Here is a 16,010-nt window from a genome sequence, read left to right as displayed (position 1 = left end):
AGCGATCCTTTAAAGCAATTCTGATCCTGTCATTTCCGCTCGAAACCTTCAAAAACACCTCACACTACTGGAATCATGGTGTAAAAAAAGACTCAAATTCAACCCAGAAAAATCCACCCACATAACCTTCACCCACCGCAAAAAGATTCCTCCTCCAGTCTACTTCAATCAAATACCCCTCCCATTTGCGGACAAGGTGCGCTACCTAGGACTATACATTGACAAACGTCTGACGTGGAATCCCCACACGACAAGAAGTTATGAAATGTTACAGAGCACTTTCACAACTTCTTGACCGACATTCTAACCTACCTTTCTTAAACAAAAGACTACTTTATATCACCCTAGTAAAGCCAATATGGACTTATGGACTGGAAGTGTGGGGTTCAGCCAAACGTTCCAATTTCCTACCCATCCAAAGAGCCCAATCCATCGTCCTCAGAAAAATCCTTAATGCTCCCTTTTATGTGTCCAACGACACTACCCATATAGACCTAAATATTCCTTTTGTCCAAGATGTAATCCACTCCCGTTGCCAAAAAAATTTCACAAACCTCCCAACCACTATAAATCCTCAAATTAAAATCCTCTCATCCCGACAAATTCCTTCCAACCCTCTTCGCCAACTAAAAAGACGATGGCCACGGGGTCTTCTATCCAGTGACAATTGAATAAAGAATAGTTAGGAGTACTACCAGTGGGTAATTTCTCAACTCTTGTTTTCTTAATACTTATTCATACACTATTACTAGATACCAAAATGCAGGTAGTTGTAATATACAATCAAAAGCAAAAAAAAAAAAAATCTCTTAAAATCTAGCCCATTTACTTTTTCATTCTATCCATTTTCAATTTAAAATAAAGTTAACAATAAGCTGAATCGTCTTTTCAGGCAAATATCATATCAGATGTTGATATGACACTTTCTTTGGAACAGCTTCGTTTGATTAAGTGCTTAGTAAATGAGTGCAAGTCTTTGGTGCCCGAGAGTCTTGAATCACCTCCTCCTGAGCTGCCGGTTGATAGTGGAATTGAATCTGTTGAAGGTTCTATTATATCACATATGACAAGTATTTAAAAAATATATTTTATTTATATTTATGTATATCTTTGCTATTTGAATTTGTTTAATAATAATTATTATAAAAATGTTAGGACAAAAAGAACCGCTAGCCAGGACTGGAAGTACGTCATTGATCAGTACAGTTTCTTCTACAGCAGTTAATACAAAAGGGTAAAGATAATTTCAGTTTTTGTTTTCTTTTAATTAAATTAATAATGTTTAATAGGTTAAGGCATAGAACACAAACAGTTCCCACTGATGTTCTTCTCATTGCCAAAGGGATATCCGTTAAGGTGTACTCTCAACACGGTGTTTCAAGTCAACCTTTAGTGTATTTTATGCTTTCGCAACCGTTTGTATCCCTTGAAAAGCATGGAGATACTTGTGTATACAAGGTATTTTTTAAGTATATAATTGGACAAGAAAGGATATTTTAATACTGGCTTTTTTAGGGCTCTGTTTTTGATGCGGGTGTGAAAATCGGAATGAGTGGACATTTTATTAAAGGCAGGGTTGAGGTTGACCATTTTCCAGTTGTGCTGGCTGCTACCAAAGAAGGTGATCCTGATCCATACAAGGGCATACCACCTGCACTTGCTAACTTTAAGGCGACTAGAGTTGGAATGAAGCTCCCAATTGTAAGTAATTGTCTTGTGAGATTTCTTCTTGAAGCCTATGAAGTAATGAACGTAAAGTTGGATCTTTTCCAATCATTCTGCCTTTCCTTGCTATTTGTGTTGTTCAAACTTGTTTGTGCGCTTTGTCACTGTCTACCTGTTTTGCCTGTCAACAAAACATCAAAATGCTGAATGTGTGAAACAGGCCAGAACCGTGATAGGCAGATAAGGACCAAACTGGAATACTAATAATTTCCATTATAAAATAATTTTATCAAAAAATTATATTTTATTTTTTTACTTTTCTCTCCAAAATTAAACAGCCCTTGTGATTAATCAATCAATTGTAATAAAATATGCCATAACTTGTAATTACTAAATTAATAGGTTGAAATTGAACTGGGAAGACCTTTGAAATTCACTGGAAAAATGTCTAGCATTGAATTTTTGACAAATCTGAAAGACAACGTCTTTCAAATTTTAGAAATCCATCCATTACTCCAAGAGAATGTTGAAAGGTAATTTAAATAAAAAATTATTTAAATCAGATAACTTCAATTCCAGCTTTTATTTTTTCAGAATTTTATCTGAAAAGAGGTCTGAAAGGCAATTGAAAATCTCTGCTCTTAATGTTTCTACAAAACAAATTGCTTTAGACTTAGTTATAGATCAGCCTAGTGAGTTATCCAATGTGTTTATGTTGAAATTTTGGTGTAAGTACATCCGTATTATTTTTGAAATTTTAGAAAAGAAGAATGTAATAATGAGCATCAGCTCGATGTCTGGGAGCCTCAACTTCCCAACCCTTAATCAGATTTATGGAAACCTGAAAATGCAGTCGGTGATCCTATCGATACCCCGCCGGGGTCACTCCATTATTCTGAACCCCTGGTCTTTCAACCTAGTCGGCAACCTTACCTGGGAGCCGTGGATGGCCAATCCGCTCTTTACCATCCAGCTCACCTCAGACATTCTAATTGTCGAGTATTCTTATACACAAATCCAAGCTCTAGTACATATTTTCAATGAATTCAAGCCATTATTCAAAAGTAAACCGAAGGAAGAGGAAGCTACATTTGAAGGTAAATATAGGTAAAAAAAACTCTAATATAAAAATATACTTTTTAAATCATTGTTGCGACTTGCTAGGTCATTTATTTTGAAGTAGGGTAAACAAATGACATAACCATGATTTAACAAAACTGATCCATAATGGAATAAATAAAAATAAAGATAACAAAAACAAAAAGAAAAATATACTTGATATAATAGTGTTATAAATTTATAGTTTAATTAAATACCTGAATATTTTTACATATAAAAGGACATAGGACTACATTTTTTTTATAAAAAAATCTTATAAAATGATAGTGCACTTCAGGAATTAAAATAAAATGTTGAATACTCTTCCTACAATAAAATTAGTCATAACTCATAAGATTTTTTTGATATAAATACAAAAGTTAAAAAAAATTGTTCTGTGCAGATAATCTTTATACCATTAATTGCTTTTTTTCTAGATGAAACAAAAAGTATTAAAAGTGAGGGTGAGGAACAGCTTTACAAAGATGACTTACAAGCTGGCGTTTTCCAATTTGTTAATAGTACTCCACAGCCTGAACTTCCTTTAGCCTATCAAGTCATTTTTCCAACTGAAAATCAGATGTCCTGGGCTTATCCACAACCAAGGAGCATTACTTCTGTCACCGTACTTCCAATCCCTTTTAAGGTACAATTTAATATCACTTTTGATTAATCGAACATCACTGAGTTCGTGTTGCAATTTCCAGAGGTCGGTATCTGAGGGTGTACCAGTTGTACTACAGTATCTGGATTTTCTTGGGTGGAAGGATTGGGTACATTTTAAACTAAGTGAGACCAAAATTGTCGAAGTGAAACTGCCGACCAAGCCGCAGGTGGCCGGCACTTGGAGGGTTGTTATAACATCAGCCAAATCACCTGTCAACATACAGGTTAGATGTTTATCATAAATATCTAATAACAAAATAATAAGGCAGAATAATTGTCTTTTGACCTTTTTATCAGTAAATTACAGAGGTAATGAAATCATGCAGTTTTATCACTTTTTCATTTATTATTTGGAGTTAGCTAGATATATATTTTTCCCCACATCCTACATGTATTTGTAAAATTTAAACAATATTTATAAATCCCAGGCCCTGAAGATGATCTCAATAAAGATCGAAACGTTGGCATGATAAAGAAAATGTTTTTCTAAAACCTACATCACACCAGACAGCATCTCACAATCTCCAAATAATCATTGGCTAATGGTCACTAATCACCACACATTTTTCATTTATGTAGTTCAATCATCTTTTGGTTCAATACATAGTTTTAAAAATTAATTAAATAAAAATAAAAATTCAAATTTAGTAATAATTAATTCATTGGTAATAATAATTAATAATTGAAGTAAATGAATTTAAAAAATCTAGTTAAAAAACTGCTGTTAGTGGTCAGTTTTTTTTTTTTTTTTTTTTTTTTAATTTAAACAAGGGTTCTTAACAGCAGAGGTCATATAAACCCTCAGGGTGATGGTTTTTTCAAAAAATCCCATTTGCATGTCGGGTTTGAAGGTAGGGCCGCTGGATTCGAACCCGGGACCTTTACCTTACAGTGATGAACGCCGTGTAAATGCCTTAACCGTTGCGATCACTGATGCCCCCCCCCCAAAAAAAAAGTTTATCTTTATTTACCGTCAAATTGTATTTCATAAAGCATTTGTTTAATAAATTGGAGTGTGGTACAAGTCAGTATAGCGTTTACATCTGGTTACATCGTTACATCTGGTAATATAGACAATGATGATTTAATATGATCATCGTTATCATATTAAAAAGTGAATCTCAGTTTCATTTTTTGATTGTGTATGAAAAATAGATACACATAGTGCAAAGTCCGAAAATTATATAACTGGTATCCAGTTATTATAATCACACAACCTACTTTGCTCTCCTCTTTTAGGCCCTATTAAACAAAAAAGGTTGGATAAAAAGAAATCAAATATTTTAAATCAATAGGAACATAAAGAAAAGGAAGCTCCTGAAAGCTCTAGTATAAAAGGTATAATTTTAATAGGATCATCACCCTAAAAGTGGGAGAAATTTGAAGCAAACTTTTAACACCATTTGACCCCATTCTGAAGGCAATATGCCATGCTATTAGTTTAGAGAAAGTTTTTACTCCCTGGAACAACTCCAAGAAAATAAAATCAATTAATAAATGAAACTTACTTATTAAATTAAAATTATACAAACCATGAAGCGTAGGAGGTTCCCCTAAAGAACATTACACAATTAAATAATGTCACAGGAGACTCGGAAGTTAAATAAGAAAAAAAAGGATAAACTAGTAGGGAAAAAATATTCTATAATTCAGTGAATGAATTATATTATTCGAAAGAAGCCTCGATCCGCAGAATTGACATTATGAATAAAATATATATCTACATATGCTTAATTTATCAAACTGTAGCGTTAAACCATATAGTCATAAATATTTGTCAGGCTGTAAGGCTATCTTCTGCTAACTTTTATTACTAATAATAAATATATTTTTTTATCAGGCTCTTGTGGCTGCGTTGAGAGTGGACTCGTTATTTTCAGCACGACTTGTACCGAATATCAGGCTCAACATTTCAATAGACACAGCTCAGATCTCTGCATGGGCAGGCCCTTCCTCGCCTGTCAGTTTGCCTCCGGCGCTCCTTCGTTACTGTCCCGACACATCTACTCCAGGGGAATATGCCTTTGCTCGTCTCTCATTTGAGCAAGTTAAGGCGAGAATTCTCTTATGGAAAAATGGTATAACTTCATTGTAATATTAGAAAGTTTGTAAATAAGTTACTTTTCAAAATATTAGGAAGTGTAAATAAGCTAGTTTAGTATGTAAATTAACTAACATAATTTAAGCTCGTTATTTTTTTTATTTATTAAAATAATTTTACCTGGTTATTCATATAAGACTAAATTGTTTAATAAAAAATGGTTAATTGAAGTTGTTTGTAAACAGGCCAGTTGGAAATAGAAGGAGACTGCAACCCCAAACTGAACATCTTGAACAGTCTTACCCTGCAGGAACAGTGCTGCGTCAAAAAATTTCCACTGCACTTCAATTTTGAAATGGACTCACAGGCAGACCTGCGCCCCCAGCAGAACCTTTCAGTCCTCGTTGGGCCAGTTTTGGTTTACATTGCTCCCTCGATCACTCACACGCTCACAGCAGCGTTAAATGATGCCATCCTTAAACCATTCGTAGTCTGCAATGACACATGTTATCCTTTTAGGTGAGAATTATGTATTACTTGTTATATTGCTGAGCGAGCTTTATTTTAAATGTACTGCAAAACAAAAAAAAAATCAATGAGTGATGCGTATAGTTTTGTAGAATGAATAGAATATGTATTCTAAACTAGAAGCAATTGATATTTTAAACAAGTACAAATAAATATGTGTTATACATATTTATAATTTTTTATTTATGGCATCATAAATATCTTTTTATTTTATTTATTTTTTTATTTTTTTAAAGAATTGGTCAACAAGGAACCAATGAAGACATTACAATCCAATGTCTTCAATGTCATTTTTACTCTTGGAGAAGCATACACCATACAATGTGTATGAGGTTTTCAGCAAGCCTTCAAGGGTGATTATTTAATTTTTTGAAGGCATAAGCTTTTAATTTTTTAAGTTTTTAATTTAATGTATTATTCTAAAGGAACGATTTTTGGAGCCACCACATTAGCATTCACCCAGACCAGTGCCAGAGAATCTTCTTAAAGGATGACACAGGGAAACAACTCTGCGTTTTAATTATTGTCAAGAAACTGTCCTCTACAATCACACAAATTCTCATCACTGGTGAACTTATCGTACACAACAACCTGGAGAAGTCTATAGATGTCCGGCTAGTAGCAAGCACCATCCAAGAGAGGCAGAAGTATCTGACTATCAATCCAAATGTGCGCTCACCGAGCATAATTCTAACGCCTGATATCAAATATAACCTGCGTCTTGCGCTGGAAGGACAGTGGTCCGGCCTCGTCCCACTTTTTGCCACCTCCAACAGCTGGCTTGTAAAAGGTATTATTTTTGCGCATACATGATATTGAATAATATTATGATAGATGATTACAACTAAAATGTAATATATATTTTATTTAAAAAATTGTATCTTTAACCCTTGAGTTTTGGTTAAAATATGTCCGCACACTGGCACACTTTATTCACCAACTTAATTTTTCCCCTTTTTTCTTAAAAACCCTGATTTTTATATATTTATACCTTTTAAATTTTTTAATTCTTTATCCAAATATGATTTCTTACTTTACGTGATATTAAATATTTAAATATGCGTTTTATTTATTTTTATAATTTAAATGTTTTTAATTTGCAACTTGTCCACAATTCAAATAGCATACTGAAAGGGTCCTGGATGGACGAGCCCTCCAACACATCATTCAACATAAGCAAGTTTAACTTCTTTAAAAGATAGTTCTTACTCACAGTTTGTTGTTTTCAACGATCCCGATTTCAAGCGTTAAATTCTCATCATCGGGTTGAAGGAGTTAGAAATATGTTCCAATGGAAGCTGGTTTTAATGTTGCTCAATTTTGAATATGCAAAAAACATGAATTACAACGAAATATTATCCTAATAAATACTTTTAAATTAGTGATTAATTTGTATGTTAAATATAATTTAGGCACATGTTTAAAATAGGAGGTGAATCAATTGAATTAATTAATTGGAAGAATGATTTTAAATCCTCTAATGTTCCTGACTGCATAAAATATCGTCATAGAGTTTCCAAAAAAAGGACAGACTTAATTTTTATTTGATTTGAAAATAATTTTTTCAAAGTTATCCAGTAATATTTTGACACAAACTGGATCGTTGAAAATTACAAACTGGGACTTTTGAAGAAGTTAATCAACATACCCATAAGCAAGTTTTCTCCAGTGTCACACTGAGTACGCCTATGTGTAGACTTAAGAGTTAAACATGCAAGATTTATATTACCCAAAATGAAATATAATGCTTTTTGTTTTATTGTAGTTCCAACAGAGAACAAGACAGATTATAATAGCATCTGGTGTCAGATTTTTCGAGACAAGAAACATGGCTCTAGAATGATGGTAAATGCTTTTCTATTTGAGAAAAAAAAAAGATAAATTAATTTATACATACATTTTTAAGGTTGTTTTGAGTCCGATGTATTTTGTGAAATCGCATCTTCCTTGTGATGCAAATGTTTTGGTCAAGACTGCTGAACTGAACAAAATCAATTCTGCAAAGATATCAGGAAGGGGCTCTACATCAAATCTTTTCACACCAGGAACGACACAACATTCACATTCGCTCACATTCCACATCGAGTAAGAATTTGTGTTAAAATAAATCATGCGGGATCAAAATGAATCTGTTTTAGGGGCAACCAGCCATCCTCGTCACCGCATGTTCCATTGAGTTACTCCGCTATGGATGGAAAGACGCCACCTCTGCCTCCAATTCCAAATGTAGATGTACTCCTTGAGAGATCTGAGATTTTGTATTGCGGTTCCAAATGGCCGTTCCTGGGGCCGCACTGGTCCAGGGTAACATGGAAACACACTAATCAGCCAGATACCATTACACATGTCAAAGTGGGTTTTCTTCTCAGTTTTTTTTTTTTTGTAAATTTTATATAATTAATGTTTTTTTTTCCTGCAGGTAAGGTTCTGTGCTGATAAACTCAAAGTTTCAAATTCACTTTTAGTCGAGCTTCAACCATGGGCCCTAGCCATAAATACACTCGGCTTAAACATAACGCTGCAGTCTTCCTCTAAGTTCTTGTGCGCCCTTGGCAATTTCTCTGTTCTTGCCCCTCCACCTATAGATGTACATTCATGTTTAAATGCCAAACAATAGATTTTCTTAAATATTAATCCTATTCATTTTAGGAAATGTTTTACATCCTAGTCGAATTAAATGATGGCTATCATAAGTCCAATGGGCTTCAATTGTCAGACAGCAAAATGTTTTATACACCAGAAGTGGCTGGATTGATTCCTCAAACTGCAAATGTCAAAATTAAAATTCAGGCTCCTAATTCGGTAAGTCATCAACATTATCTACTTTTCTGTTAATTAAGGTTTTGGTTGTGATAAAAAAGTCAGTGTCACGTGTGAGATTCGAACCCACAACCTTCGGCTAAATACGCCACTGCTCTACCACTTGAGCTATCGTGTCGATCCACTCGGACCCCAACTTCCCATCTCAACCTCACCTTTTGAATTTTCCCTCCTTTTTGCCATTTTTCAAATGTCGTGTAATCTATTTGATTCTCGGCGTCAAATGAAATGGCCACGGATAAATTCTTTTCAATTAATTAAGGTTTTGGTTGAGATAAAAAAGTCAGTGTCACAAGCGGGAATTGATTTAGTGTCCGATTGGATCAAAGTCACGATAGCTCAAGCGGTAGAGCAGCAGCGTATTTAGCCGAAGGTCGTGCGTTCGAATCTCACTTGTGACACTGACTTTTTTATCTCAACCAATACCTTAATTAATTGAAAAGAATTTTTTTGGTCAAGCGGATCATGAAACCTAATAAATTGATCTACTTTGGGAATTCTCTTTAATTTGAAAACAATTAAAAACAAACTTATGGTATGCTTTACTTTATAATACTACAAACATTATTTGAGGTTAATCAAAGATTTAAAAACAAAATTTGTTGCACCTGAAAATGCATATGAACTAAGAATGAAAGAAGCAAAAATAACCATAATAATAAATGTGTGATAATTACTAAAAAAAGTTTAGGTAAATACATATACTCATTGACATAAGTTCATCACCGCCCTGTCGTGTCAACAGCAACATCACAGTAATACAACACTTATCCAAAGGTTGAAAAATCCCAAGTTCTCTATGGTTGAAATATTTTATTCAATTTTGTCTATTGTATGAACGTTTCGGGCCTACAGTCCATCATGAGCACCTACATATGGAAAACCTCATGGCACAATTTCCATCTGAAGATACCGACATAAGTAATTTACAATTTTTTGAAAATAAATATACCTGGACTATGCCATAGATACATATATATTTCCACCCATTTTGAGGGGTATGTCATCAAAATGGTTTTAAAACTGTAATAATAACAATAATTTTATTTTAGTCCCCTCATGGATACAACACATGATAAAGAGATTCTTTCTTTTTATATATCCCTCTGCCGCTATTCCGCCAGAAAACAGTCCGGCCTCCCCTGCTTGACAAATTGGTAAAAAACCAATAATCACCATCTAACAAGTGGAGGCTCAATCCTTTTTTTAAAAAGATAGTTCCTACTCACAGTAAATTTTTTTTTCTTACTGTGAGTAGGAACTATCTTTTTTAAAAAAGGATTGAACACCGAACTCACTCCATCAATCATCATTTCTAATAGTGGAGGCTCACGTGGATAAGGGCGGATAGCGGCAGAGGGATATATAAAAAGAATCTCATTATCATGTGTTGTACCCATGATGGGACTAGAATAAAATTATTGTTATTATTACAGCCATGAAATGCGGTCTAGTGTGATGTAGGTTTCAGAAAAACATTTTCTTTATCATGCCAACGTTTCGATCTTTATTGAGATCATCTTCAGGGCTTGTTTGTTTTCTCGGTAATTGTGCCATTCTTGTGTGTCGTGTTGAGAGTGCCAGTGAGATATTAACACTCTCAACACGATACACAAGAATGGCACAATTATGATCTCAATAAAGATCGAAACATTGGCACAATAAAGAAAATGTTTTTCTGAATCCTACATCACACCAGACCGCATCTCACGATTTCCAAATAATCATCGACTTACGGTCACTAATCACTACACATTATTATTACAGTTTTAAAACCATTTTGATGACATCCCCCTCATTTTTAAAAAATTGTAAATTACTTATGTGTGTATCTTCGGATGGAAATTGTGCCTTGAGGTTTTCCATGTTTAGGTGCTGATGATGGGCCGTAGGCCCAAAACGTTCACGTAATAGACAAAATTGAATAAAATATTTCAACCACGGAGAACTTGGGATTTTTCAACCTTTGAATAAGAATTGCTACGAACCGTGGATTTTAAGAAAAAGTTGAAAAAAAAAATACAATAGTAATAGTAACATGAAAGTAAACACAATTCAAAGCAAAGCCCCAGTGTTGTGCAGAATATGAATGTGAACGTAAAGGAATACTCACACCTCATAGTGTACAAATATATTCTTCTAAAGTTGAAAGACAAAATAATAGAAATAATTTAAGTGAAGACGTGTTGGAAATAAAATTCACTTAAATAAATAAAATACCAGCCTGAAAAAAGAAGAAAAAAATATTAGATTGAAATAATTATTTATTGTATTATTAAATACTATAAAATTCTAATTTTTATTTCAGGTTATATTAGCAACGTTTCATTCCAAAATGATATCAGGCATCCGTGTGCTTCACATCTCATCTTCTATAGTTATCACCAACCTTACAGACTATGATTTAAGCGTAGCTGCATTTTCTGTCAGGAAGGACACATCAGGAAAATACAGAGTACCCAGTGAAATATTATCTTACGCAATATCTTTACCTAAACAAAACCCTGATAATGTTTTGTAAGTAAATCGTACAATTGCATAAGGAGTTACCACTTATAATTCTGTTCAATTTAACAGTGCAGAGCCGTTGGCAGAATGGCATGAAATCGGCCATGGCTCAGAGGCTAGCAGAAATCTTTATTTGATATTTGAGCACAAAGGCCTGATCAGCAGTCCAGTACAAGTAGACTTAGGAGGGCTGGAGATGAGCGTGTCAGCCGCTCTCCTGCCAATCGCTGGCCAACCAGAGATAAACAAAGTGCTAAATGTGATTTTCCAGCTTAAAGACGGTATCACTTACATAATTGTGAATGCACAAAACACCCCACGACTTGTTGTGCACAACAGGACTCGGTACCTCCTTGCCTTAGGAAAATCTGCTACAGATGAAGGTTATCTTATTTCTTTTTTATTAATATTCTTAAAATGTAAGCAAAGAAAATTAGCAAAAATCAATTTTCATTACTATCAAAATTCTTAACACCTGCAGCTTGTAATATTTTGGAAATTGAACATTTTATCAGATACTTGTTACATTACTGTCTACCTGAAATGAATCGTAATTTTTTTCTACTTTGCAGGAGGAAAAGCTGTCGAAGAGAGTTCAGACTGGGAATGGAATTTCATGCTTCCAGCTGGGAAATGCGGACATTACAAGCCTCCTCCTTGTAATGCACCACTGGGGACACCGTTGCCCCCAATAGTGGTCACCAGGCCTGACACAATGTGTGCGTAAAATACCCGAAAGGAGTTACATTAAAAAACGAAAAATATATTTTAATTTTTAATTTAAAGGCTGGTCGAGTGCAATCTCATTAATTCCGTCCACTGGTTCAAGGCTTGTGAATCTACCGCAGAGCCAGGATTTGACAGCATCTGTGATGCGCATAGGCTATACAACCCATTTAATTCTGGCTCATGCTAACCATTCACTCATTTCAGCCAGTGATGTCAGGTCAAGGCTGTCATTGAATCTAAATGGTACGCTAATTTAATTTTAAAATACATAATATAAAAGTATTAAGATATTTAATTTAATTGAAATTTAAAATTATTCAGAAATCATGAGATGCGGTCTGGTGTGATGTAGTTTTCAGAAAAACATTTTCATATCGTGCCAGTGTTTCAATCTTTATTGAGGTCATCTTCAGGGCCTGGGATTTACAAACATTGTTTTCATTTGACAAATACATGTAGGATGTGGAAAAAAGTGAATTTATATAATGCAAAATATATTTTTTATATTCAATCAAAGTATTTCTACTCACTCAAAGTGTTTGTCTTCAGTGTAATTGTGCCCATAAATTCACATTTTTCCAGATCCTACATGTATTTGTTAAATGTAAACAATGTTTGTAAATCCCAGGCCCTGAAGATGATCTCAATAAAGATCGAAACGTTGGCACGATAAAGAAAATGTTTTTCTGAAACCTACATCACACCAGACCGCATCTCATGATTTCTGAATAATTATCGATTAACGGTCACTAACCACCACACATTTCTACACGAGAAGTTTAAGATGTTCTTTCACATTGAGGAAATATTTAATTGGGACTTAGTTAATCAAAAAGTAACAGGTTTAGGGATTTAACCAAATAATTTAGTAACAAGTTAATTATTAAAATAACAAAATAAATGTAAAAACATTGTTCAACTAATAGTTTATTCAATCATCATTATTAAAAATGAATTATTTTTCAAAACTGTAGCTAACACGGATAAATTTCACTTAAATTCGCAAGAAGAAAAAGTGCCAGAATCGCCAACAACACACGAAGAGTGTAATTCTTGTGAAGATATTGAACAATTAAAAAATTCAGGTAATTTTTAATTGTTATACGGCAAAGAAAATATGATTTCCTACATAGTGTTTTAAATTATGTATTTATTACAGTATTACGAACATTCCATTTCACGTCTTACATAGATGGGATAACAATAATGCTTTGTTCAGAAACAGAAGGGAGTTTTATATGGAAAGAATTCACGGCGTTGTCTCTCGACAATGTTGGCATAACTTTGGAGCCCAACTTGAATCCAGTAATATAAAATATTTCCATTAGTTTGAATAATAATAAATCACTATTCCTTTTATAGAATACAGAAATTACCGAGTTGTTTTTGGGTGTGACAATTTGGGATTTACAACTAGACAACCAGGAGTTTCAGTATGGCGGATATGATTTTAGTGTTGTCCTTTTGCGGCAGGGTGAGTCTGATAAAAGCATATTTATTGGAAAAGACCCTGCACACTTAGTAAAAACGTCTAAAGAGAACAATCCAGCTATCGACATGACAGTCGTCCTCAACACTGGTGTTCAGAACGTCATTCAAGAAATAAATGTCCAGGCAGCACCACTTCAGGTTTATATTGAAAACAACTACTTCACCAACTTGATGAATCATATTTCCAACCTATATCCTACGCTGTTGATCACTGCTGGAAAACAGATTAATGTCGAATCAAACTCGCCTTCTAAGTCTTTAAAAACTGTCAACACTTCTCTCTGCTCTATTAACAACAATTCTGAGAAAGCGAATGGTGAAAATTCGGTAATTTTATGCGAAGAATCGGAACCGTCATCATTTACACCCTGGGATTCAGTGAACCCAATAATCGAAGATTCAAAAGATGACTTGGATTATGAGGACACATGCTGGCCTGAATTACCAGAAGACCCACAGTCAAAAGTTCCAGTCCCACCAGAAATTGTGCTATCGGCTTTAGAAATCACAAGACCGTTACAACTAAGGGCTTTTAATCTATCCCCTGTAGATGTCCTGGTCAGCGTACACACATCGACCATGTTCTACATTGCTTTGGACCAGTCGCCATTGTACTTTTCAGAATTTTGCAAATCTGATATGGTCACTACAATGTATAGGTTGGGACAGGCTTTGACTCTTCACTACTTCCTCGGTGCAATCTATGGAACGGGTATGATTCGTATTCTAAATATACTATAAAATTTGTAATGACATTGATGTAGGTTGGGCGATTGGATCTTTACAACTTCTTGGAGCTCCTGCTGGCTTGGCCAGGAGCTTTGGACACGGCTTGAAAAGCTTTATTACCCTACCTTACTTAGGAATGATGCAGGGTCCTACTGGTTTTCTGTCTGGTGTAATAAATGGTTCTGCTTCCTTAATGAGACACATTACTGCCGGTAATTAATAATTTGTTGTTTAAAACTAAGAAGTATAAACAAAGAATATTGAAATTTTAGGCACCTTGACGTCTGTAAATAAGTTGGCTGAAAGCTGGTCAAGAACTCTTGATCGGCTTACCCTGTCTGATGATGATCTCAAGATTGCAGAAGAAATGAGGAGGATTAAACCTCAAGGAATAGCAGAAGGGTTGAAACAGGGCTTGACCGAATTTGGTAATTTGTGTTAACATTTATGGTGTTACTACCTGCACAAAAAAAATTACTTTTAAAATTTATTTTAATCCTTCAGGTGTGAGCATTTTGGGAGGAGTTGGAGGATTGGCTCAACAGCCTCTAGATTATGCAACTGGTTCCCAAGACAAAACCTTCGTAGGTTCTCTAAGCCGAGGTATTGTTGGAGTGATGGCACGACCTATCAGTGGTGCTGCAGAGCTAGTCGCTAGGACGACTCATGGAATACTCAGTGGAGCAGGCTGGGCTGACCAGCACATGGTAACATTCTTAAATTGTTCTATTGGGTTTCACTAATTTCTGTTTATTTGTAGCCAAAACACCAGGCTATTTGCCAGGGGGTGCACCCAGGCAATGAATCTGCAGCTAAATATGTGAACCAGCTGGTTTCAAAGATGGAAACAATTTTACTAGTCTGTGAGGCGACATCAAGCGATTACGAGCCTGTTGTTCTTGTAATATCATCGTTAAACTTGTACGTGATCAGCAAGGAGGATGCCATTCACAAAGTATTAATGCTAAATGATGTAATTGGAAACCGAGACAAGTTTGATCCGACAATGATAAGAATCTCTACTCAAACACCAGATAAAGTTGTAAGTTAAAAAAAAGAAATCGCTGGTTTTTATGCTGGTTTAATGTTATGACTTTTCAGGCAGAGAAATTATCTCAAAAAAGGATAACAGAATTTGTGAGGGAGACACAAAGGGCACTAAATACGAGTGGTATAGAAGAATCTCTTCCACCAACACCACCGTCAGTAGAGATCGATCCATTTGTTTATTACATAAATCCCCAGTGGCGTGATTACTTTATGAGTGTACTTGAATTGGCAATACGGCATGCTTCACAGAAGGGCTTCCCCATATTGAACTGAACTATTTTTTTTTATAGTTCCTTGTTCAAAAATTGGCAAGGTGCAATTTGATATTTTTATAGGTTTATATTTTGATACGGTAAAAAATTGTATTTATCCTTTAGCAGTGAAATACTAGTCAATATTAGTGTGTAAAACCGTACGTTTCAATATGTAAATATTTATTATTAAAACAATGATGTAATACAAGTCCATTGAAATCTGTCTTTTTGTTTTTGTAAATCCATTTTCACTATGAACAACCTTTGGAATTTACTTAAAACTCTTCTCATTAATACGTAGTAAGTAATAATAAAATTCAATATTCAAGAATTATCATTACCTATTTTCAATTTATTTGATTTTATTGTGAGGTTGATTCTTATGGTATACAGGGTGATGAACCAATTAACATCTTCCTATCATCGCTGTT

General features: G+C 34.5%; 1 protein-coding gene across 3 annotated transcripts in view; it reads left to right on the top strand.

Annotated features, from left to right (window-relative positions):
* The window catches only part of LOC106668395 (vacuolar protein sorting-associated protein 13B), a 28,466-nt gene extending 12,664 nt beyond the window's left edge, over positions 1–15,802 (top strand). For all 3 annotated transcript variants that reach the window (XM_014397106.2, XM_014397098.2, XM_014397091.2), the window contains 30 exons: positions 893–1,070; positions 1,156–1,234; positions 1,290–1,458; positions 1,516–1,701; positions 2,068–2,198; positions 2,260–2,357; positions 2,427–2,762; positions 3,201–3,409; positions 3,471–3,653; positions 5,270–5,507; positions 5,716–5,989; positions 6,235–6,351; positions 6,424–6,788; positions 7,764–7,843; positions 7,905–8,083; positions 8,137–8,350; positions 8,418–8,585; positions 8,648–8,800; positions 11,127–11,335; positions 11,396–11,709; positions 11,899–12,045; positions 12,113–12,298; positions 13,030–13,140; positions 13,215–13,360; positions 13,418–14,258; positions 14,311–14,487; positions 14,548–14,703; positions 14,780–14,982; positions 15,036–15,317; positions 15,377–15,802. In XM_014397106.2, the coding sequence (XP_014252592.1) occupies positions 893–1,070; positions 1,156–1,234; positions 1,290–1,458; positions 1,516–1,701; positions 2,068–2,198; positions 2,260–2,357; positions 2,427–2,762; positions 3,201–3,409; positions 3,471–3,653; positions 5,270–5,507; positions 5,716–5,989; positions 6,235–6,351; positions 6,424–6,788; positions 7,764–7,843; positions 7,905–8,083; positions 8,137–8,350; positions 8,418–8,585; positions 8,648–8,800; positions 11,127–11,335; positions 11,396–11,709; positions 11,899–12,045; positions 12,113–12,298; positions 13,030–13,140; positions 13,215–13,360; positions 13,418–14,258; positions 14,311–14,487; positions 14,548–14,703; positions 14,780–14,982; positions 15,036–15,317; positions 15,377–15,598 (6,351 nt within the window). In that variant the 3' untranslated portion in view covers positions 15,599–15,802. The remainder of the gene's footprint in view (positions 1–892; positions 1,071–1,155; positions 1,235–1,289; positions 1,459–1,515; positions 1,702–2,067; positions 2,199–2,259; positions 2,358–2,426; positions 2,763–3,200; positions 3,410–3,470; positions 3,654–5,269; positions 5,508–5,715; positions 5,990–6,234; positions 6,352–6,423; positions 6,789–7,763; positions 7,844–7,904; positions 8,084–8,136; positions 8,351–8,417; positions 8,586–8,647; positions 8,801–11,126; positions 11,336–11,395; positions 11,710–11,898; positions 12,046–12,112; positions 12,299–13,029; positions 13,141–13,214; positions 13,361–13,417; positions 14,259–14,310; positions 14,488–14,547; positions 14,704–14,779; positions 14,983–15,035; positions 15,318–15,376) is intronic.
* The last annotated feature ends 208 nt before the right edge of the window (positions 15,803–16,010 follow it).

Source organism: Cimex lectularius, unplaced genomic scaffold, assembly GCF_000648675.2.
Source record: "Cimex lectularius strain Harlan isolate CLEC.00 unplaced genomic scaffold, Clec_2.1 scaffold2, whole genome shotgun sequence".
NCBI classification, from domain to species: Eukaryota; Metazoa; Arthropoda; class Insecta; order Hemiptera; family Cimicidae; genus Cimex; species Cimex lectularius.
Note: the sequence above shows the minus strand (reverse complement) of the source record. Positions and strands in the feature narration are given on the sequence as shown.